The 25,116-nt window shown below is 43.8% G+C and overlaps 1 protein-coding gene and 1 non-coding gene across 2 annotated transcripts; both read left to right on the top strand.

Annotated features, from left to right (window-relative positions):
* Positions 1-3,881: 3,881 nt before the first annotated feature.
* On the top strand, positions 3,882-3,963 carry TRNAS-AGA (transfer RNA serine (anticodon AGA)). The gene has a single exon. It is a non-coding gene; the product is annotated as a tRNA-Ser (tRNA).
* A 182-nt stretch (positions 3,964-4,145) lies between these two features.
* Positions 4,146-24,571, top strand: CFAP418 (cilia and flagella associated protein 418). The gene is made up of 6 exons (XM_032763905.2): positions 4,146-4,316; positions 6,945-7,044; positions 12,029-12,099; positions 13,131-13,196; positions 17,258-17,353; positions 23,148-24,571. Exons 1-6 carry the CDS (start codon positions 4,192-4,194, stop codon positions 23,305-23,307), a joined length of 618 nt encoding a protein of 205 aa, XP_032619796.1. The 5' UTR covers positions 4,146-4,191; the 3' UTR covers positions 23,308-24,571.
* Positions 24,572-25,116: the final 545 nt, after the last annotated feature.

Here is a 25,116-nt window from a genome sequence, read left to right as displayed (position 1 = left end):
GCCAAAATGAGGAATCTGGCCCAATAGGTCAGATTCACTCTAGTGTAAGTCCATTGAATATTATACCAGTAATTAATGTGGCCCAGTAGGTCTATATGATTGCAACAGGCCAAGTTTAGAATGACACGGCAGCAGCAGGCAAGAAATCTTATAAAAGTAATCTCTTCAGTTCAATGAATTTTGGAAAAGAAGGCACAGGCCTTCAAACGCTGTTCAACTGAGCAATAGTTCAGTAGATTCATGAGAGAAGCCCTTCGGCAGTCCTGACTTTGGCACAGTTATCCTGTAGCGACTCCATACATTTCTGACACCTAACAACAGATAAACACATTGACAGCCACAGGGTTGATTGAAGGGGAAAGAACCTGTTTTGCAGTCAAAAGAAAATGTATTTAGATTTCTAAGGCCATTTGAAAGAATGCCAGAAAAGTACTTGATTTCAGCATTCTTAAGCTCCTTATGATGGTGCAACAAGTGGTCTTTCCACATGTGATGATGTATTTCAAGACAAGAGTTTCTTCAAGATTTTCCAAGCCTGCAGGCTCCTAATCCTTTTTCAAATTACAGAGATGATAGTATGCCAGGGAGAATTGTGATTAGTCTAAACTCTCCCCAGCTGTGAAAGACAAATGTAAAAATTCCACTAAAGAATCCACTTCTGGACTAAATTTACCTACATGACACCAACTCCTAACCAAGGGACTACTTAAAAGAGCTGGAGCAGGATCAATGCTATTCAATTTCTTCCATAGCATCAACCACAGGGAGGCTCACAACTGTTCTACCTAACACATCTCCCAGCAGTGCTGTCATTATAAGCTGGTTGTATTCAAAGAGTCCAGAGATGTGTGGGAAGGAAAATGGAGCTCTGAAATAAAAGCTTAAGTACAAGGGAATTCAAAGATGACTTGCAATTCATTACTTGTAGTACCAGGAGAATTATAAAACACCTTGTAACCCAGAGGCTTTGCCTGGAGCTCTTACGGACTGTAGCCCTCACCTCATCACAGGCTGACAAATTTTGAAAAGCGCTTGCAAGAGAAGAGAGCAATGAGCTGTTTGTCAGCTTGCTAGAAGAGACAGCACTGCTTGTTTTATTTCTCTTTCTTTCTCTCTAAATTGCTTCCTTGAGTTACCAATCAAACATAACATACAGCGTCCAACTCCATAGTTTTTCTTAATGTGTTAGAACTGAGAAAACTGGCCTTGTGCCAACATGAAACATTTGATCTTCCATGTGTGTTTGAAGATGGAGGAACATATAGCACATGTTGGGAGACCAGTGATTCACATCACATACATTTGCCTGGAATTATTAATAAAGAAATAGGCAATATTCCATTTTTACAGGAAGTACTTCAAAAATATGATAAAAACAGTGCAAAAATTCCCCACCTGTTTAAGATAGCTTAAAAAAACTATTTAAAAATAATTAAATGACGTGTTTAAGGGGGTACCATCAATTAAAAATTTATCAATTTCTAAAATTGTATTATAAGTGCTATCAGTAGTTAAACTCTCCCAGATTACCGCTGCCAATTTCTCAGAATCATAGGACTGGAAGGGACCTCGAGAGGTCATCGAGTCCAGTCCCCTGCACTTATGGCAGAACCATCCCCGACAGGTGTTTGTCAACATGCTCTTAAAAATCTCCAATGATGGAGATTCCACAACCTCCCTAGGCAATTTATTCCAGTGCTTAACTACTTTGTATGGTTTTAGCATCACATTTTTAAGCCTCCATTGAGTCATCAGTCTTGGAGCTGCTAAGCGTTGGCCTGGTCCCCAGAGTAAGCCACAAAGTCTGTATCAGCATCAGGGGAACAGGTGGGTGCTGTGGGGTCACAGCCATACCCATTATAGCAAGTACAAGGAAGAGGTTGACATAGGAACTGCAGTGGTTGCTATGTACCACCAGAAGATTCCCCCACTCAGTGGAGTATACTACCATTTTGCACTAGTGGACCATGGTAACTTGGCCAGAGCAAGGCTATGAATCTGGCCATGAATTTTCAGAATGCTGAGATTTTCACTCAAAACCATAGCTGTTTATTAAAGAGATCGGGCCCATTTTCACCCCAAAGTGGTTCTATTTCAAGTGAAACCTCATAGTTTTTTAGTGAAATTGGACCATTTTCTCAAAATTGCAACATATGAAAAGCTCACATTTTTTAGTTTAAAAGGACCAATATATAAAATACTGAACCGTACTATTCATTTTATATGATTCATGTTGCCTCTAAATGGTGACATACCCCAAAAGCTACTCAGTCATACTGCTCTAAAGCACCATGGGCAGAACTTATAGCCACAAAGATGCAATTTATATTTTAATCTTCTTGCTTTTGTCCATAACTATAAAAGGGATTTAATTCTACAAGTTTGTAATTATAATCATTGGGGCTCACCTGCTGGTCACACTTCTTCCTCTGTCAAATGCCATGTTTTGAGGATGCCATGTTTGCAGATTAGAGTGAGTGAATGAGAACTAGTTGGGGGCATGCACCCTTGGGAAGCAAAAATTTGGGTTTGGCCCAAACGCTCTCCCTCACTTCCTAGCATATCCTAGCTGAAGCCCAAAGCCGGAGCCCTACCACCCCTGGGACGGTGGGGAACTCACCAGTTGCCTGCTCCTACAGCGTTGTGCCCCCGGTGTTTCCAGAGGGGGGCTGGGCCCAACCTCTGGTGGCAGCCCCAGCAATCAACACCAAGGCAGTGCATCCATGAGCAAGAGGGAGGCGGAAGGGCTGCTGCTTTGCTCCCTCCCCCAAATCATAGCCCAGGAGGTTGAGCCACAAGAAAAGCCCCTGATGGACACAGTGGCCTCATTTGAGAAACGCTGGCCTAGGAGCCAGACATGCGAGCTGCTTCCGGGAGCCAGAGTTGGCAGGGAGCCTGCCTTAGCCCCGCTGCGTTGCCAACCGGGAGCCACCTGAGGTAAGCGCTTGCTGGCTGGAGCCCACACCCTGAAACCCTCCGATACCGCAACCTGAGCCCCCTTCTATACTCAAACTCCTTCCTGGAGCCTGTACTCCACACTCCACGACAGAGGGAGGGGAGATGGAGTGAGTGGGGGCAGTGGCCTCAGAGAAGGAGCGGTGCCTCGGGAAAGGGGCAGGGCAAGTATTTTGGGTTTTGTGGGATTAGAAAGTTGGCAACTCTAGATCCAGCACTGCTGTCTCTCCAAATGTACCTCACTGGGCCCACCTTCCTCATCCTCACATGCTTTAGCCAATGGCCATCTCCAGGGAAAGGGAGACCTGCAGTCCTCATACACCATTCTCCCCTCAATGAACTAGCCAGGGGACTGCCAGGCAAGGCCTACAACTGTCACCTCTTAAGGCTGTCTTGGATGGGGGTCGATTTGGCAGTCCTGTTCCTCTTAGCATTGGATCCAGTGTGATAAGTGCACCTGTGGAAAAAAAACACATTTGCACAAATGGGGCTTGTGAGTGTAAAAATACAGGCATGAGAGGTGCAGCTGCCAAAAGAAAAATACCTGTCTAGGTGCAAACAGCTTTGCAAGTGGCAAAAATGTACACGTGACGGGCACAGCAGCAAAAAAAAACCTCTGTGGGTGCAAGCGGCCTTGTGGGGCAAATATGTGACTAGCTGCGAAGAGAGGCTTTTGTGGGTCATGCCCATAGCTAATAATCTGGCAGTCATAGTGCTGAACCTGCAGGGACCACTGTTTAACAAATAAATCAATGAAATAAATAACAATCACATTACAGACCACAGACAATATAGTTCTTGTAAAGGCCTGTCTCAATAGAGCAAAGTGACCCAAGAACCAGAACGAGTCCAGCCTGTGCAGGAAGGAGCTAAGGTAGGTGTTGACTATGTTTCTTATATCGCTGCGCCAGTCCAAACCAGCGTGAGTAGTCGTGGCCGAGTGGTTAAGGCGATGGACTAGAAATCCATTGGGGTCTCCCCGCGCAGGTTCGAATCCTGCCGACTACGAGCTAGCAATACCCTTTTTTGGCAGGGGCCCCGGCAGCGCTCCTTGTTCGTGCCAGTGACGCGGAGGTCGGGGAGGTTTTATTAGTTTGCTGGAGAGGCGAGGAGGGGCGGCATCCGTACCCGCCACGCTCGAAGCCTTTCCGCGGCGGCGCGCCCAGCCCGGCCCCCATCCCGCCGTGGCGCGCGTGCCCGCGGGTCTTTGGCAACCGCCGACGGCGCGGCCCGGCGATGGCGGAGGATCTGGACGCGCTGCTGGACGAAGTGGAGACCAAGTTCTGCCGCCTACAGGCGCTGGGGGCGGTCGGGAAAAGAGACCGCGGCGGAGGCGAGGAGGCGGCCGGGGAGAGGGACAGGTGAGCGGTAGGAGTGGGTGCGCCGCGCTCTGGGGAGCCCGGTGCGGCCTCCCGGCCCCTCCGTCCAGGCCCCGGGCTCCGTCTCTGCCTTGGGCGTCGTGTGTGTCCCCTGCGGCCTCCCCCCTCCCCGGGGCGCCGCGCGTGCCCGCGCCCCCTGGGGTCTCCCCGTCCCCGGGGTGTTAAGACTCCGGTCAACAGCACAGTGGGGGCCCGGGGCTCAGGCTGGCTCCCTGCTTGTGCAAGCTCCGTGCAGCTCCTGGAAGTGGCCGCTAGGTCCCTGCGGCCCCCAGTTCACGGGCAGCCAGGGAGCCTCCGTGCGCAGCCCCCGCCCCAAGAGCCAGCTCTGCAACTCCCATTGGCTGGGAACTGCAACCGCTGGGAGCTGCGGGGCGGCATCTGTGGGCGCATGGGCAGCATCCAGAGCCTCCCTGGCCATCCATGCACCTAGGGGTCACAGGGACCTGGCAGCCACTTCCTGGGAGCCGCAGTAAGTGCTGCTGGGCCCCCACACTTCCTCCCGTGCCCCAACCGTCTGCCCCAGGCTAGAGTCCCCTCCAGCAACCCAAACTCAATCCCAGAAGCCTGCATCCCCTCCCCCATCCCTGCCCCAGCTCTGAGCCCCTTCCCGCATCCAATCTCCCTCCCAGAGCCGGAACCCCAAACCTCTCATTCCTGGCCCCACCCGAAAACCCATACTCCAGCTGGAGCCCTTACCCCAAACCCTTGCCCCAACCTGGAGCTGCCTCTTGCACCCCAAATCCCTCATCTCTGGCCCCACCCCAGAGCCTGCACCCCCAGCCAGAGCCTGCGCCCCCCAACCTCCTGCTTCAGCCCAGCGGCGTCTCCTGCACCCTGAACCCCTCATTTCTGGCCTCCCCAGAGCCCACACTCCCAGCCCAGAGCCCATACCTCCCCTGCACCCCAACCCTCTTCCCCAGGGGCACAAGAGGAAAGACAAGCTTCAATTTGTCTGTAAAAGTACCAGGACTAAAAATACTCCATTCCATGATTTTGCAAGTACTCTGGTGCCCTCCCTTAACACAGAAGTTGGAGTGTGATGCTAACCACTAGTAAAGATAGTGGTATCTTGTCTGGAAGTTGAAGTTGAACCAAAGGCTAAGGGTGTCACTCAAGGCCAGTGCATTGTGGTAAACAAATGTTATTTGATATACTTTATTGATTATTAATAGTGGACTAGCAAGATACCATACTTGGAAATTAACTAGCCTATAAACTGTACAAAAATCAGTGTCACCTGATTTTGATTAGTAAAATAAACATTCTATGCAAACATGAATATGAACTACAGCAGTACAATATTTATTAGCAAGATATGTAAAAAGTTCTCTGTGCTATTGTTGTATGTACTTCACTGTACATTACTGTCTACATGAAGCATGTAACCTGACTTTTAGTGGTTAAACACTAGCTTATTCTACAGTATGCAAAATGTTGAAATTGCTCATATCATTCCAAAAAAACCCCAAGACTGAATGTTACTGAGTCTGTAAATAACACATTCAGTTTCTTCAGAACAACATAGGCATTTTTAATCTCTCATCTCCACCATCCTTACCTCCCAAATTGTCATTTAAACCAAGGATTGTCAGTTTGTGTTTGTTTCTCAGAGAGAGACAGACAGACAGACAGACAACCACTGGTAGTAAATGCCAACCAAGAGGCAACCATGGTGGAGATAAGATTTGTAAAAATGCATTAAATCCTTTTCTCTAATTGATCATTTGATCCTTATTTTTCTGTAATTGCTAAATTGTAATGTTGTAATTAATAATTTAAGACCTTAAATAGAAATATTCACAAATCTAAGCAGATTTTCAGTGGGTTTAATGTTAGATTCTTATTACTGTAGTCTATATTTCCTGAAATACAGTACCTGAACTACTCTGAACTATTCTTTGCTTTTTCCACCTCAATTTATATTCTTAAGGAACTTTCATGTTGTAGGTTTTGTCAACCCATAACAATAATTAGGTTTTAAAACCATTATTTAGCACTTGTGTAGGATGCAGGATCAAAGTTTTGTAGTTGTATTTTTTAATTTGTGTTAATTTAGAGCCAAATTCAGACATGATTTAAACGATCACAGATCCGTGTCTTCAAAAGCAAATTGAACTGGTTTACACAAGGTATGAATTTAGCATTGAATGTTAAGGGATTGTCTCAAATATATATAAGCAAGGACATTCAGTGAACACCAAAGCTGTCATTAATGGTTCCATATGTAGCTATATACTATACTATAAACATGTCTGTAAAATCATGCAGTGCTGTTTATCAAAATTTGAAACGCAAATTAAAATTGTGCTTCGGAAATTACTGTATTTTGATCTGTCTGAAAAGAGTCAGGAATCATAAGCAGACAGACTTATGTACTCTACATTGCATTGACAATTTAGTAGTGTGTGCGAATGTTCAGGCTGATCTGTAATTTTCTTCTGCTCTTATGCCACTAACATTTCATGCCTTAGATACTAAAGATATGTTAGAGGGAAAATAGCTGAAAGTTTTTTAAATGTTTCTTGAAAGTAGGTAGGTATGGTTGAATTGCTTGAAACTAGTTTAACTGCTCATTTTACATAATGATGGATTTTCCTCTACGTTTTTCAGATCAGCTAAAATACTAACCAAGGCTGTCGTTGATGAAGAGGACATAGATGACATAATTAAAGATATCATTGATGAAAGCAGTTTTTCCAAAAAACCTATGGTAAGTAGAGTTCTGAAAAATGCATGAAGAGGTTCAGTCAGAAAATTTTCAGAAAAGTGAGTTTTGGGGAAGTTTTTATTTGTTTGCTTTTTAATTGTGAGAGAGTAGGTGGGTGTAGTGAACTTGGGAGCTCAGGATATGAGAACTGTATGGAGGTTCAGAGAGTCCAAGAGCCAGACTCTGTTCCTCAGTAAGTGGTGCAGCGTGGACAAGAAATTATGGAAGCTAAGGTCCAGATCCAGAAAGGGATTTAGGCATTATAGTGCCTACCTTTTAGACATCTAGAAAGTCAGAGGATCAACACTACAATTCACAAAGCCTGAGTTAGGTACCTTGGCTCCCTATACAATGACTGTGGAGATCACAGAAGCCAGCATGGTAGTCAGGGAGCTGGCAATGCTAGCCCATGAGAAATTCTAAGGAGAGGTGTGTGTCCTAAACCATACTGCTCTGGCAGAGACAGGTACCTATCATAGAATAGCAGGGTTGGGAAGGGACCTCAGGAGGTCATCTAGTTCAACCCCCTGCTCAAAATAGGACCACTCCACAACTATTTTTTTTTTTGCCCCAGATCCCTAAATGCCCCCCAAAGGGTTGAACTCACAACTCTGGGTATAGCAGGCCAATGCTTAAACCACTGAGCTATCCCTACTACTTATCCATGATTAAAAACCCATCTCTTGGAGTCAAGTCACTTAGGGTATGGCTACACTTGCAGCTGTACAGTGCTGGGAGTTAAACCTGTCTTTGTACAGCTGAGTAGGGAAAGCGCTGCAGTCTGTCCACACTGACAGCTACCAGCGCACTGTCATGGCCACATTTGCAACATCAGCATTGGGAGCGGTATATTATGGGCAGCTATCCCAGCATTCAAGTAGCTGCAACGTGCTTTTCAAAAGAGGGGGGTGGAGTGGAGTGGAGTGTGACAGGGAGCATGGGGGAGAGAGAGAGTGGATTTTTGGAGCGGACACTCTGTCAGCAGCTGCCTTGCAAGTTCCAACCCCTTCCCCCACCCCTTTCTCACTCACTGAAAGCAAACAGCAACTGATAAGCAGCCTCCCCAAAACTGACTCCTGCTCCCTCCCGCACGCCATGCCACTTCTCTCCTCAACCCCTTCCCTCCCCCTCTCTTCAAGCAAACACTAGCTGTGAGTGTTCCAAAGGGAGCCCCCCTGCCTGCCTCTGCCCAGTCACAGCAAACACTAGCTGTGTTTGTTTTTTTGATAAGCAGCTTTGGGAGCCCGGCGTTCACAACAAAATAAAGAGAGACATCACAACAAAACAAAGAGAGTAATCTTTACTTAAAAGGATTATGGGAAGCTTCCGGAGGTCAGTTACAGCGTACTAAGATTATTTCCTGTTTACACTGGCACCCCAGCGCTGCAGGAGCAGCGCTATACTCTTTATTCCTCTCGTGGAGGTGGAGTACAAGCAGCGCTGTTGTCAGGGAGATACAGCACTGTATGTGCCTTGCCAGTGTGGACAGGGAGTGAGTTACAGCGCTATAAAGCCACTAACAGCGCTGTAACTCTCAAGTGTAGCCAAGGCCTTAGGGTCCTAAATAGTTTCTGGCAGGAATAAATTCCGCAGAAAATGGTGGGAAGAGGAGATAGTAATGGTGTTTATAATTCTTAGTACAGAGGTTAGAGCACTTGCCTGGGATGTGGGAGATCCAGGTTCAGTTCCCACCCCCCCTTTGCCAAAGGGGGAGAAAGGATTTTAACAGGCATCTCCAACCTGCCACAAAAATGCTCTAACTACTGAGTTATGCAATATTCTGGTGTGGGGCTCCCAGTCTTTCCTGCTCAAGCTGTTCCATTATGAATAAGTAGTAAAAGAGTCATTGGAGCAGGGGAACTGAACATTGGTCTCCCACATGAGTGCCCTAACCACCAGGCTACACAGTCATTCTCTCTCACTCTCACTCACTCTCTCTCTCAGGGTATGGCTACACTTGGAAATGTGCAGCGCTGGGAGTTACAGCTGTGGTCGTACAGCTGTGTAGGAACAGCGCTGCAGTATGGCCACACTGACAGCTACCAGCGCTGCAGTGTGGCCACATTTGCCGCATTTGCAGCGCTGTTGGGAGTGGTGCATTGTGGGCAGCTATCCCAGCGTTCAAGTGGCTGCAACGTGCTTTTCAAAAGAGGGGGGTGGGGTGGAGTGTGACAGGGAGCGTCGGGGAGACAGAGAGAGCGGATTTTTGGAGCAGACACTGAGAGCTCCCTGCCTTGCAAATTCTGGCCATTTCCCCCACCCCTCTCTCAATCACTCTTAAATGTAAAAAGGCTTCAGACTAGATAAGCAGCTTCTCCGACGGACTCCCTCCCCCCCGCCGTGCTGTTTGTCTCCTCAAGCAAACAGCTGTGAACATTCCACAGCCTCGGCTCCGCTAGATTGCTGGAGCAAAGAGCAGCTGTGTTTGGTAGCTCCGGGGAGTACCTTCCGGTTTGTTGTAGACAGGAATTCTGGGATACCTCTTAATACCCTGGAGGCCAATAACAGCGCTGGTGAGTGTCCACACCTGATGAGCAGCGCTGCATCACCAGCACTGGATTCGCTACACCCGTAGCAAACCAGGAGTACAGCCAGTGCTGCAGCCAGGGAGTTGCAGCGCTGGTTGAGCTTTGTAAGTGTGGACACCGAGTAAGTTGCCGCGCTGCAACCCCCTCACCAGCGCTGCAACTTGCAAGTGTAGCCAAGCCCTCACTTTAGCAGGAGATATTGAGGGAGCCCTGACACATTGCCTAGGGATACCCAGGGTTGTGAGGCACCTCACTACCACCTGCCTTATCTATGCCTGCCATGGTAATCCCCAGCTCCTCCAGCCAGAGGCAATACAAGCACTCCCCTCTAGGCCTTACAGGCCCCACTGTTACTCTACAGGTTAGTGATAGATACAGTCCAACCTTTGAGCCCTCTAGGCGTTTCCCTAGAGTGTACAGCCCCTGGTCCACTGGTATTTGCAGTATTCACAGATTCGCTGCTTCCAAAGAAACAGTACTCACCAGCTTACCAGTTCTATCTCATATCACCTCTCCACTCAACACATAGCCTTTTGATGTACTTGATTCTACTACAAATATAAGTTTATTTAACAAAGCACAGATTCAAGTAATAGCAAGTAGTATTGGAAACAAATATTTACATATAAATAAAGTTATAATGCATTCTTGAGCTTAGACTTAATTATCAAGATACTTTCATGTCTTGTAGAGTTTGGCTCACCCAAAATCCTTGCAGTGCTTTTTAGCCAGCTTAGCTGTGATATTCCTTTCATGAGACAAGTATGCTGTCAGCTTGACTCCTGTATGAAGGATTCCATGTGTTCTTCCCCTCTTGCCCCCCAGATATATCAGTCCCGTCCTTTTCTTTATTTGTAGACAGGGAACCCCCTGCTCATTGTTTCATCCTGTGAATTTCCTCTCTTGTAGATTTCACAGTCTCTTCTTTTGCCTGTGGCCAGTATGCAAATAGGCCTACATTGTGAGCCATGCAATACACCAGGGGTAGGCAACCTATGGCATGCCTCTCCGAAGGCGGCACACAAGCTGATTTTCAGTGGCACTCACACTGCCCGGGTCCTGACCACCGGTCTGTGGGGGGCTCTGCATTTTAATTTAATATTAAATGAAGCTTCTTTAACATTTTAAAACCCTTATTTACTTTACATACAACAATAATTTAGTTATATATGATAGACGTAGAAAGAGACCTTCTAAAAATGTTAAAAAGTATTACTGGCACGCGAAATCTTAAATTACAGTGAATAAATGAAGACTCGGCACACCACTTCTGAAAGGTTGCTGACCCCTGCAATACACAGATGACCAGCCCAGGGTGATAGGTGTCTGCTGCCTCCTGTCTGAAAGGAAATTATTTTGAGGTGTTTCATCTCCTGGTGACCATCCTTAACTCCAAGACCTTAACAACATACATTTTAGAATAGATACATAACACCTTAAATATTATCCGCACATACTTTTTGCAGTGACGACTGTGACCAGTGGGCTACTGGCTCTTGGTAGAGACCTCAATGCCACCCTTTGGTGAAGTGTTATGCTTATATCCATCCCAGAGGATCACTGTAAAACCCTGTGCATCCCCCAGGCCTTCTGCCGTTTGGCACCAAGAAGTCCCTGGGTCACAAGGCCAGTATCAGAATATCCAATAACTCAGTAAATAAACCCTATATGAGCTGCAATTAGGGAAAACTTCAAAAATTCCAATTAAATGGTCTTGTACTTTCTAATTTCTTTTTCTGTCATTACTTGTCTAAACAGAAGCTTTCTCTTCTTCAGTCTACCTCCTTTCGCCATTTTGTTAACTGACGTTGCAGTTTGGTGTGTTAGTGTTTCATGGAAGCATTGTCTGGTGGTTAGCGCACAGAACTGGGAATCAGAGTTAAACCTAACTATGCTATGGATTTACTGTGTGACTTTGGGCAAATCACGTAGGCTTCAGTTTTTACGTGTCTACTAATTTTCAATGCCACGCTTGAGACATCTAGGATGTGCTTAAAAAGGGGAGGAGGGGTCTGCGCACCCACAGTTCCAGCTGGCTGGATTTGAAAGATGTACATTTTGAATTCAAGTTATTTGATTACTATCTTGGGCTAGATCATTATTCCCTCCTGCCCCACAACACCCAAATAGATTTGTATGGAGAGGGGCAGAATCTGCTGCCTCCATTGCACAGACTTCTCACAGAGCTCTCTGCAGAGTGTGGGAATCTGGATTTGGGGAGGAAATTGGATGAGTATAGGTGTTTTCTGAGCTTGGTTCCCTATCCACCAATGGGGGTATCTGCTAAAATTGTGATGCTTTTTGAGAAGAGCCAGATCACTGTGATGGGCAACTTGCAGTTTTTCTACCCTCATTCCAGCTTCCATCAGAGAGGTTTCTGGCCCTTGCTTCTTAAGCCAAACTGCATAGCTGTGTATGTTGTTGTAATGCTCCCTGGTTCTCTGTCTGTTTTGAAATAGAAACTGAAATCTAAATCTGCAAGTCCCACATCTGAAAGAAATAGTGTTTCCATTCAGGCTCATGGTAAAAGGTACGTGAAGAATGCACAACTGAATAAACTATTGTGTAAATTCTATAATCAGTCTAGTAATGTATACTATTTAAACGATGATAACACTGAATTACTAAGTATTATGGGGAGCTTTCATAGTAGAAAGGACAAATAACTCAGCATTTTGACAGTTTTGTGATTCCAAAGAGCAAGGAAAGTTTTTCATTCATTTAATAGATTAATGGATTCCAAGGCCAGAAGAGACCCTTGTGGTCATCTAATCTGACCTCCTGTATAACACAGGCCATAGACCCTCCCCCAACATAATTCCTTTTGAATGTTTAAGAAAATCCAATCTTGATTTTAAAATTGCCCCTGATGAAGAAACCATCACAATCTTGGTAAATTGTTCCAATGGTTAATTACCATTAAAAACTTACACCTTATTTCCATTCTGAATTTGTCTAGCTTCAGCTTCCAGCCACTGGATCTTGTTATACCTTTGTCTTCTAGATTGAAGAGCACATTATCAAATATCTGGTCCCCATGTAGGTACTTGTATCCTGTGATCAAATCTCCCCTTAGACTTCTCTTTGTTAAGATAAACAGATTGAGCTCTTTGAGTCTATCAGTATAAGGCTTGTTGTCTAATGCTAAATTAAAGTACTAAAGATTACTCCAGTTGTAAATAATGTTCTGCCACATGAAAAAGCATTAACAGTTCAAATTAATGTTCTGTTTTACTTTTCTGTGTTTATTTTAAGTCCCTATACTATTTGGTGAACACGTTGCATATAGTAGAGTGTTTCTGTGACTCTTGCTTATGCACATGCTGAAAAACTTTTAACTCCTTATATGCTCCTGGGGTTTAGCATAAGTCCAAAAAAAAGTAACACTTATTTTACAAATACTGTGCCTTGCCATTCTAATGAAAGTAATGGACTTGCTGAAAAAGTACACGTGCTCATTGGAGCATGATAGACTAAGTCAAATCAGCCTAGGTTATTATTATGCTACTTTTCCCAAATGACTTTAACTAATTCTACTATTCCTCTTTTGAATTCATGTAGCTGTTGTCCAGTGTATCTTGGTGGAAGCTCTACACCACGTGGTATAGGAACAAATATTTCACAGAGGTAGGAAATCTGAAAGATATTGCTCCATTTGCATTATTACAATCTTGATCCAAGATAAGATGCTTATGTACAGTTTCTGTTGAGAGTTTAAATAAGTGGGTTAAAGTTATCTTACCTAAACATGTAAGAGATTTTGATAAATTAAGTTACATGTTGAGTGTGTTTTAGAGACCCCTTGAGAGCTTACCTGCTCAGTATTGACACTAAAGATTCTATGGCCCTTTTTATAAAAGTAGGGTGTACTTGCTCTTGTGATTTTACCATTTCATTAGTTCTGCAGAAATATTTATCCAGCCTAGACCGGACTTGGATTTTTAATTTAAAAAAAAATCAATTAAAGTTTAAGGTTATCTTTAGACATTTTAAGGAAGGGAAAAGCATGCAAGGTAACATTTAAAAAAAAATAAAATGACCCATCAACTTACAGCAAGTCACAAAAAATTTCAGCCTAAAGGGAATTTTCTTCTAAATCATCTTTTTAAAGTGCTTATAACAAACAGCATCTTCACAATCAGAATTATGGGCCATATCTTGACGCCTGTGCTAAGGATTTGCACAGGGATTTTATGTGGGAGACTGAATCTTTCCTGAAAGCCACTTTGATGCCTACTAGGTTCAGTTGTGTATGTGACATTTACACCCCTTACCTCGAAAGGCAGTTTTGTTTAGTGGACCTACTTTGTTGTGGTTACACACGCCATGCAACCACTCAAACTTGCTTAGAAAGAAGAATTGTGGAGTATTGCTCCTTAGTGCACAGGGGAAGCAGTCTTCCTCAGTGGTCTTTTCCAGTGTCACCTGTAACAATATATTGGTAGCAGTTCAGCTGTTTTTGAGCCCTCTGCAGCATATTATCCTACTGAACTGCACTAGCATAGGTCTACAATCTAGTAGCCTAAATGTAGTCTTCCGTATTTTTCATCAGGAAAAACTGGCAATCTAGCCCAAGGAGTCTCAAACTTAATTGCACCGCAATCCCCTTCTGACAACAAAAATTACTACAAGACCCCAGGAGTGGGGGATTGAAGCCTGAGTCTGCCTTAGCCCCACTTCCCTGAGCAGGGGGGCCAAAGCTGAACCACAAGGGCTTCAGCCCTGAGGGGGCTGTAACCTGAGCCCTGCCATCCAGGGCTGAAGCCAAAGCCTGAGCCTCTGCTATCCAGGGCTGAAGCCCTTGGGCTTCGGCCCCAGGCAGTGGGACTCAAGTCTTCAACTTTGGACCCAGACCCCAGCAAGTCTAACACCAGCCCTGGCAACCCTGATAAAAAGGGGTCACAACCCACAGTTTGAGAACCACTGATCTAGCCTAAAAATTATTGTGAAAAAATAAGCTTTTAAAATACCAGCAATCTCCACTATTAAATAATTTACCTAATACTTCAGTTTAAGTATATTACTATCCATTTTTCCCCAGGGGTTTTAAGACTGAAAAGGCTATCTTCACATTAGTTGGCAAATGTAAAACCGCTTTGCTAACTACTCAGTTGCTTAATGTGTTTTTTGTTGTTTAAAGTAGAGCAGTATGTTAACGAACTCCTTTATATTAGGTCCTGATCCTGCAGTTCTTACATGAATAGTCCTAAAAGCCCCAACTTGGTAAGGTACTTAAACACATGTGGACCTTTTAAGCATAGGAGTAGTCCCACTGGAAGTTACACCCCGTCTAGACTACGTGCCGTATCGGCGCGTTAAAATCGATTGCTCGGGGATCGATATATCGCGTCCGATCTGGACGGGATATATCGATCCCAGAGCGCGCTTAGATCGATTCCGGAACTCCACCAAAACAAACGGAGTTCCGGAATCGACATGGCGAGCCGCGCAAATCGATCCCGCGCGGTGAAGACGGGTAAGTAAATCGATTTTAGATATTCGATTTCAGCTACGCTATTCTCGTAGCTGAAATTGCGTATCTAAAATCGATTTTCGTGCGTAGTGTAGACGTGGCCTTACACGTACAGGCCGTCCTGTTGAGGCCAGTAGAACTGCTCATACAAGTGAGGGTCTGCAGGATCAGGCACATGGTAGTGGAAACAGTATATGGTATAAAAAATATAGAGAGAAAGCCTTAGAGCCTGCAGATGAAAAATCCAACTGTAAGGACATACATCCACGATGAAACATAGGAATCTTACAAGGGCTTAGGTTACTGGTGAGTACATCTAAGTGGAGAGTGAAGGGAAAGAAAACTGAAGACCAAATAGAAAACCACTGGCATATGACCTTTTAATATATGGATTTCTCTTCAAAAGGCTACAATTATTACTTTTTGTCTTGTAAATGTTATAGTTAGAACTGACAGCACTGCCTTGAGTTAGGGTTGCCTAAAATCTTCCATTGTAAGACTCAGTTTTTGGTTGTGAAGCTAACTGTTTAGACTGAAGTTTTCCATGCTGAATGTCTGCCTCAGGCTGAATCTTTTTTTACATTTAGAAAAATTAGTTTAGCCATTTCTGAGAACAAGGGAAAATAACTTTTTTTAATATTTGGCAGAACAAGTTCACCATTTTGTTGAGCTCTAATGCCTCCATAATTCAGAGCAGGGTCTCAAAATGTTTCTGAGGGTGGGAATGGTCCTGGTGGGGTGAGAATGGTACTTTTTCTGCCCTTGTAAACATCCACCCAAACTTGCCAGGCACCACAACTGAGATCAGGGAGCCTCTCTGCTGTGCTCTTATTGCTCCCCTGCTGGTGCCCAGGCAGTGTGGCAGAGGAATCAGCCTGCTTTGAGTGCTGAGGAATGAGAAGCAGAGGGAAGAGCCAGGGATAAGAAATGGGGGAATGGGGACCCTGCTCCAGGGAGGGGAACAGAGGCAGATGGAGATAGAAATAGCACCCCTGGGAAAGGAAGATATGGTTGGAGACTGGGATAGAAGAGTCTGTAACAGCTAGAGATCACTCTCCTCCAGAACCTGGAGCAGAACCCAGGAGTCCGAATTCCCTACAGACCCCTGCTGTTAGCCAACATGTGGGAAAGCTGCTGACAAAGTATGTGTTTCATCCTCCTCTTGTGACTATCCTGCAGATTATCACCTAAAACTATTATTATCATCAGTTGGTTATTCTGTTAACTCAAGTGAGAGTGCTCTGTGCTATATGTCTAAAGATTCCAACTGTGAAAGTCAGTATGGGTGGAATTTGTTTGTTCAGTTTGCTTTAAAAAAACCAGTAAATTACATGCAAAAAACTATATTAAGAGAACGTTATGGTTGTCAAGTCAAGAATTTATTTATTGCTATTCCCATTCAGTGTATGGTCCCATACCTTATTTACTGTGTACCATCCAAATCTGCACTGAATACAGAATTATTAATTCCTTTACAGACTTTTTTAGACACTTATCACCATTGTATCTGAATGCTTCACAGACATCAATCCTTACAACACCCTTGTGAAGGGAGGTGATGGTTTTCTTATTTTTACAGGTGGGGAACTGAGGCACAGAGAGGTTAAGACCAACATTATCAGAAGTGTCTACCAATTTTAAGTGCCCAACTTGAGGCACCTAGGGTCTGATTTTTCAGAGAAATTAGAATTGCATAGCACTTTGTATCTTTAAAGCACAGCTCCCATTGACATCAGTTGTAGCTTTGAGTGCTCAGCACTTCTGCAGATTAGGCACCCAGAAAATGAGGAACACACAATAGCCACCTGTAAAATTTTCAATTTAAGGGATATATTCAGCATCACAGAGGAACTCTCTGGCAAAGGCAGGCATAGAATCCAGGGAAGCATTTCGCTTCCTTACCCATGAGACCATCCTTTCTCTTCCTACAATCCCCTGCCTCATTCACTACACATCTTCCATCTTCACCTTCCAAATGAGGCAGCTGAGACAAAAGCCTACATAAACTGTTAACCTAGTTAGTTCCCAGTGCACCATCCAGCTGGTGCACTGAATGAGGCAGTGGAAGGTATGGTATGGGCTCATGTAATTAAAGCATGTAGAATGCTTATGCACGAGAGGGAACCTTAGTTCTGGCATTTTAAGCACTTGATTTTGAAATCTTAATGTATCTTTGTAATAAATCACTGATATTTAATTATTTTACTTTGAACAGAACATGTGATCAGCTACGTTGTACTGCCTGTGACTTCCATGTGTCTCATTACAATGACTACCAATGGGATAAGTCATGTGATTATCTCTTTTTCAGGTATGCCTCAGGTAGACTTGAAATTAGTATTTGGGGGGTAATGTCCTTATCAAAAATGTACATTTTAATAAATAAAGAGCCATATTTATTGCTGGTATAATCACTGTCACTTTCACTAGTGATGAATTTGGCCTCTTGTGTTCTACTGCAGGATGTCTCATTTATGAATAAAGTAAAAATATGATTGTCCTTATGTATATTTGCCATCATGTTTTGCGTGTAGACTTATTGCTTCTGTCAGGATTTTTCTCTCCACTGTTAAGTACTGTGTTCATGCTATGTGTATAAGCTGTTCAGTGAGACTCAAGCAGTTTAAAAGCCTTTGTTTTAAAAATGCAGAAGCTTGACTAAATGCAAGGCTTTCCATGGGAAAAAGCCTTGGACCAATCACTTTCAAAATAATGTTTTTTTTATTTTTTTTTTTGTTAAATTGTGGTATTTCTCCCTCTTCCCCATCACAATGGGGATTTGAAGTCCCTGAATTTATCCTTTAGCCACTTGACTTCTAATTTCTCTAAAACCTTTCCTAGGTTGGATTGTAATTACAAATAAGAAGCTTATTCCTGATTTTTACAGGGAATTTAAATACAGTGCATTCCATTTATTTTGATAAAATCTGTTTTGATCAAAAGTTTGTTCTCTTAAAATACATTGATCAGGCTAATTGGATGTTCAGATTGTTTGTGTGAACACCAGGGGGTGTATTGTAGCTTGTAAAGAACACTAACACCTTATAACACATTAGTAAGTCATCTTATTATTAATAGTCTGTTCCTTGTTCTCTCTGATCTTAAGAATTGACAAAAGAGACCCTTTTTTTTATTAATGCAAATTATTAAAAATACTCTGCACTTATAAGTTTTTGATATGACTCTTTTGTAACTAGAGAGGCCTGGTCTACACTACACGTTTAAATCGATTTAAAGAGCGTTAAATCGATTTAACGCTGTATCCGTCCACACTACAACGCCCTTTATATCGATATAAAGGGCTCTTTAAATCGATTTCTGTACTCCTCCCCGAGAGAGGAGTAGCGCTAATTCGATATTACAAATATCGATTAAGGTTAGTGTGGACGGAAATGACGTTATTGGCCTTCGGGCGGTATCACAGTGCACCATGACGCTCTGGACAGCATCTGAACTCGGATGCAGCGGGCAGAGTAGAAGCAGGAAAAGCCGCAAAACTTTTGATTACTTTCCTGTTTGCCCGCGGTGGGAGCTCTTGATCAGCACGGTGGCGATGCAGTCCGCAAATCCAAAAAGAGCTGCCAGCATGGACCGTACGGGAGATACTGATCTGATCGCTTTAATGGGGAGACAAATTGTTGTATCAGAAGCTCCGTTACAGAGAAGAAATGCCAAAGCGTTTGAAAAAAATCTCAGCTACACAGCAGCTGCTGACAAGTGTAACGGAAAGCCAAAGACATCAAATGGGACGACAGTTCATCGGAGGGCAGGGAGGGGGTACTGAGGACTCCACTGATCGCCACAGTCATCAGCAGTCTTGAAAGTATTTGCATTCTGTGCTGAGCTCCAATGTCTCGTTAGGTTCAAACACAGTGTCTGGGTGGTTCGGGAATAGCTCCTCAGTTTCTTTCCCCCACACCCCCACGTGAAAGAAAAGGAAGAATATTTCTGAACTTCTTCAATGTCACCTATGTGTACTGAATGCTGCTGGTAATCGTGATGCTGCTGTGAAGAGAGTATCCGCTTCTCTCCCCCAGGTGGTAGATGGTCGTAATAGACTGGTAATCCCATTTGCCTTTGCGTTGCGCCCGGCCGATTTCAGCCAGGGGCAGTCATGTAGCAGCGGACGTAAGAGGGGCGAGAGCATACCGTCATTTCAATTGCCAGTGTCCTACTCTGGCAGTAGACGGTACAGAACAACTGGTAACATCTCTGCTATCAATGCAAAAGCAAGTAATGCTGCTGTGGTAGCGCTGGAGTATCGCTCTCTGTCCGCGGCACCATACAACCATACGGTGCCGGAAAAAAAAAAGGCTGAACGGGCTCATGGTTGCCATGCTATGCAGTCTGCCAGGGCATCCAGGAAACGGCGGCGAAAGATTGTCAGCTGAATGTTTTCCCGGAGACAGGAATGACTGCTACATTTACCCAGACCACCCGTGAAATAATGATCAACCCAGAATTCCAAGGGGCAGGGGAGACTGCGGGAACTATGGGATAGCTACGGAAGAGCTACCCACAATGCAACACTTCAGAAATCGACGTTAGCCTCGAACCATGGACGCACAACGCCGAATTACTGTGCCTAGTGTGGCCGCATAAAATCGAATTTATAATATCAGTTTTATAAAACCGATTTTAGCTAATTCGATATTATCCCATAGTGTAGATGTGGCCAGAGTTTCATCAACTAAAGGGCTGAATGTATATTATTTAATGTACAAGTTATTCTGTTCCTGAGATTTTGAATGAATAAAATAAAGAATCTAATCAAATGAAAGGCATTGTTATCAACTATTTCTAATTTGATTACAATGTGTAATCCTCAACATGATGTTCAGCAATTTAGACTAACCTGGAATTAAAGCAAATTAGGGGATTAAAAATGAGAATGAACCGGTTATGTACCAAGCAGAATAGCCAGAGGACAAATATGCATAGGGCATGTCTACACTACAGACTTAAGTTGACATATGTCAGGTTGACTTACAGTCACCACAGTAATTACTGCAGAGGCTGATGTCCACACTACCCTTCTTCTGTTGGTGGTGTGCCTCCTCACTAGGAGAGCTTCCACTGACGGAAGAGGGATAGTGTGGGAGGCTGAAGGCCAGGACTCTCAGCTCTCTACTGGAAACCAGCTCCCCCACCCCACCCCCAGGCTTCTTGGCTCCCCGCTCCTGCCTGGGAGCAAGGGACAGTCTCTTGGGCTTCTCAGCACCCCCATAGCAGGGAATGAGGAGCCTCCAGGCAGCATCCTGCTTGGAGCGGTGGGCAGCCACCTGGGCTTCTCAGCTCCCTGAGCAGGGGGCCTCTGGGAAGCAGCCTGGCTGGGAACAGTATGCTGGGGGCAGCCAGGCTCTAGCTCTCTGGCTTTCTTGTCAATTTCAGTTTTGTGAAATTGACAAGAGAGCCATCTGCCCATATAAGTAACACAGTGTCTGACACTGCGTCGCCCCCAACTACACCGTCATAAGCTACACCTCTCCTGGAGGTGGAGTGATGATATCGGTGTAGCAGGGCACTTACATCGGCGGGACAAGGCTGTAGTGTGTACACTGACATCAATAGGTCGACGTATGCGGCCTCACATTCACCTAACTATGTAGCGTAGACCAGGTCTCAGATATTTGATTACATTTACTTGCAAACACAGCCAGCATAGCTGGCCAGTTTTTTGAATATTAATATTAGACATGCCTGGTCTGTTAAACAACATGTCATAGATCTCGTAATAATGCTTACTCTGTAATATCACTCTGTTAAACAGAGAGCTCTGATGACAATATTCCTATGTAATGTCTCTTTAACCAAAAGCTCACTCTTGTAATGATTGTTCTGTTTCTCATATTTGCATGGCATGGATTTGTAAACCTGTTAATCCTTCCTAAATAAACAGTGTAAAATTGAGATTTAAAGGGTGGACAAGCAAGTGGGTAAATAAGCATCTACCCCACTGTTTTTAGTTCTCAGATTTCTATCTAAACGTTTTTATTGTACTCATCAGTGCAGTATTTGAACATCTATAAGGACAGCAGATGAAGGATTAATGGAAAGAGCAGGCTAATGTCAGTCACAGTTAAAACATTAAGTTTACACTTGCTTTTTGAAATAATTGACTTTTATACTGGTCCTGTGGCCTCTTCATTTGCATTGCTGGATGCTAGTGTAGAAGTAACTTGTGACTTCGTACATGTTCTCCCTATTGTCTAGCCATCTGTATTATGAGATGTGATCCCTTTTGCCTTCTACCCTGCTCCTCCACCCCGATTCCTTTCACCACAGACCCCATAGTGATTAACTTGTATATCCTATTTCCTGACAGCAGAATGTCACTGTGCATATGGATTCATTTATGATACAAGTGAACCAGTTTAAGATGCTTAGAATAGGATAGCTGATATTGTATGAATCTAAACTAAATGAATACTTACAACACACTTCAGATTCACTCTCTAGACCAGATTGACCCCATTGTAGGTTATTCCCAAGCAGGAGAGCTGATACTACATTAACCTACTTGGTATTTCTTTCTGTTCGATATTTTGGAGGATGGAGTTCCCTCCTCTGCAGAACCAGCAGAGAACTAAGCCTAAAAAAACTTCAAGTTTCAATACACCTGCAAACAATAGTGACAGTACACCAAGACCTTTACTCAGGAAAGCATTCTGTTCAAGACTTCAGCACATGCTTAATTCCCATCAAAGGTAATATGACTTAAGTGCACACTTAATGTCTAGCATGTGTTTTTCTGAATCAAGGCCCAAGGCTTGTTTCATGACCTAGCATCTGGCGTGAATGCAGGAATGGCTGTTATGGCACTGTACTCTCCCTCTGGTTGCTGATCCATAATCTCCTGTCTCCCTGGGGGTTGTATACTGCAGAGGAGGAAGCGCAAGTGAGATGCTCTGTCCCAGTCAGGATTGTACATCATTCATGTTTCTTGCAGATTTTTTTTTGGTGGGGGGAAGGAGGGAACCAGTGCTGCAGAGAGTGGCTGTCTCCCTTCCCCTCACCTCACCCTCACTCCCTCCCCACCACAGACCTCTGTGTACATAAACCACCCACGGAAGGGATCGACATAACCACAGTACAAAATGGTCCTTTTCTTCCAATTGATGTCACTAAAAACAGTGTAACAGGAGGGTTTTGACCCAATAGTTTGCCTTCTTGAATTTTTATTTGCTAGAATGTGGTGTTGCTTTAGTAACAAAAAAGTTAGTGACCTGTATAAATTTCAGAGTAGCCCATGGCTGATTTAGCCTATAACTCATTATTAAACCAGAGATGCTATTGCATTATAACTTTAGTACTTACTATGAAGGTGATTTAAAAATTGCATATAAAAAAGAGACTAGCCTGTTAAATAATTTCATTCAGCATTGTGTGGGGACTTTATAGTTACTGTAGTTAAAGCTCCTACAATGACAGTCCATTAACTGACAGGGAACTGGTTCTGAGGGCAGCAGTGCTGCATTTACTCGGGGCGGGGGGGGGGGGGGGGGGCGGTTGTGTGCTTCTGGTGCTCCTTCAGGTAAGGAAGAGGATTCTCAGCACCTGCTCTGGCACCAGCAGATAAAGGACCACAACCACTACACATGTTCTTAAATTGTATGTGATTTCTCACTTCAGATCTCATGATAGTGGAAGGAGGCGAGGAGAGGGAAAAACAGTCTTGAGAGCTTGTGGGTTGGAAGAAGATAAGTAGATGTAGGTAACAGGAGCCCGTAGAGTAGCTAGAGAGGAGTAACACTACTGTTCTGACTGGCAGTTTCCTGCATGCATAAAGACTGCCATAGAAGCAACAGCTGTCTAGCAATCACATTAAAGTGTAATGCACCTAGGATGCTAAAAATTTGTATTAAAAAACCACAGATGTAATAACGTGTCTTTATAAAGCTAGTCTGTTAGAGTGGTTTCAGCAGAATTGGTTTCAGCAGAATGCATGGGCTAAGATCTGTTCTCAGCTTCACACACAACTCCCGCTAAAGTCAGTCCCAGTGTACGCACATCCAATGTCAGAATTTGGCCCCATAGTGCTAAGTGCTTATTTTACAGAAAAAACTAACTCACATGATACTAAAGTGAACTTATTTGATTGACAGGAATAACATGCCTGAACTCAGTAAATTAAGAGCAAAGATGATAAAGAAGAAGGGATCACGAGCTTATGCTTGTCAGTGCAGCTGGAGATCCATTGATGAACTAACTGACCTCCGAACAGACCGGCAGCTTCGTTGGGTCTGTGGTAAACATGTAGAATGAAGTCTTCTCATATGTTTGGTATGCGTTCCTGTGTGAAAACAGACTTTCAAGTCAAATGACTTCCTTTTAGCATGCATTTTCCACTCCATTCTCTGAGAACAGAAAGGAACCCGAACGTGTTATCTAGAGCTAGATAGTGACACTGAATTCAAAACTGAACATTTTTCCTCACTGTAACTGTCTCAGGAATTAAGGGAATTCATAGAGGAAACAGCCAGCTTGGAGGCCTTCTGTTCCCTAGAGAGCCAGCTATAGGTGACATTAGAAGTGTCAATGATAAGTGGGCTTGAAGAGCCCCTCCCCTAGTGCCAATGGCGGGAGAAGAAGCCAATGAAACCGAATGGGTCACAGCAAAAGGGAAGAGCAAGAGCCCCTAGGCACAGCCCCGTGAGCCAGCAGAAGTCTGTACAAGATGGGGAGCAGCCATGCCCTATGGCACTCACTCTTTAGAGGTGGGTGGATATCCACATGGGAATTAATGCCCCCCCTCCCACTGTAGCCTTATGCAGGGGTGGAAAGGTTTGCAGCCCAAGGAGTGAGGGATCCAAATGGATGAGAACAAGACCAGCTGTCACCACACAGGGCTTCACTTTCCTTTACCCTCAAATCCCAAAGAGCTGCAGATTTTGGAGACTCCCATCCAAGCTCCTTGGTTTCCTCAAAGCCCTTTGTCCAGAGTACGACATTCCGTGAAGACTCTGAGGTTTACCACTTAGTTTCTTGGCCTGGTCTCTCCTTGCTCTTTTGGTTTCACTGCAGGGAGGGGACAGTATGGCCCTGAATTATTTAACAATATTCAATAAGATAAGCTGGGGAAATATTAGCTCTGCAACAGTTAACAAAGATGCTCACTTTTAAGAGTGCAACAAGATATATCCCAGCTGTCCTCGTGTTTGGGTTTTTCAGTTAAAGTCTCATTTCAGAAATACTCCACCCCCCAAAAGTGTGACTTGCCCATTGCATTCCTCCTTAAAAGAGCTCCCAGTATCAGGTTAGTTGATGAGATATTTTATTTAATATTAATGTCATAGCAGCTAATAAGCCCTTGTTTTCTTCACTACCCGCATATTTAAAATATGCACAAGTATTATGTATGGCTTGTTTTGTTTCAGCACTGGAAATTATCATATTGAAAAATGGACTATAATTCAATTTCGGCAAAGGGGATGGGATCATTTCATACAGTGATGTAAAAGAAAATGGAATGAAAACACTGTACTGAAAATATTTTTACTATTCAATAAAATCGGATTCTAAGGATTAATTCAGAATTACTTGATTTATGCAAGTCCACATATACAAAGTGGTAACTGGTTTTTAAACACCTGTCGTACTTTAATTACACCAGGAGAAATATGAGGAGCATTCTGCAGTAAGCAGATGAATGAAGTAACTCAAAAAGATTGGAAATTATTGCTATTAATTTCTTGGGAAGGTTGTAATTAAGAAATCCTCTTAACCAATCTTATAACAATTGTCATGAACCTAAAGTTCTGGACAGGTAGTTCTAAAAAATGTAAATATTCCCTTATTACCAAGGAGAATTTTCTTGGCTCCTCTGATGATGCTGTATAGTCATCTTCATCTAACTACTAAAGACAGTCTTTTCGCATCCTTGGCCAAATTGTCTGTGGTATGTTGGTTGCAAGTAAAATTTGGTAAGTTTTCTGCTGGATCTTCCTGCTGTAGAGTTGATCATTCGGTCCTTGGAAAAATTTCCTAAGAAAACTCCTAATGAGTGTGTATCATCTGCAAGTTCACTGGTATTTCAAGGCAAAGTTTCAGCTTTTAGAAAATATAAAACTGCAG

The sequence above is a fragment of the Chelonoidis abingdonii genome, chromosome 2, assembly GCF_003597395.2.
Source record: "Chelonoidis abingdonii isolate Lonesome George chromosome 2, CheloAbing_2.0, whole genome shotgun sequence".
In the NCBI taxonomy this organism is placed as follows: Eukaryota; Metazoa; Chordata; order Testudines; family Testudinidae; genus Chelonoidis; species Chelonoidis abingdonii.
Note: the sequence above shows the minus strand (reverse complement) of the source record. Positions and strands in the feature narration are given on the sequence as shown.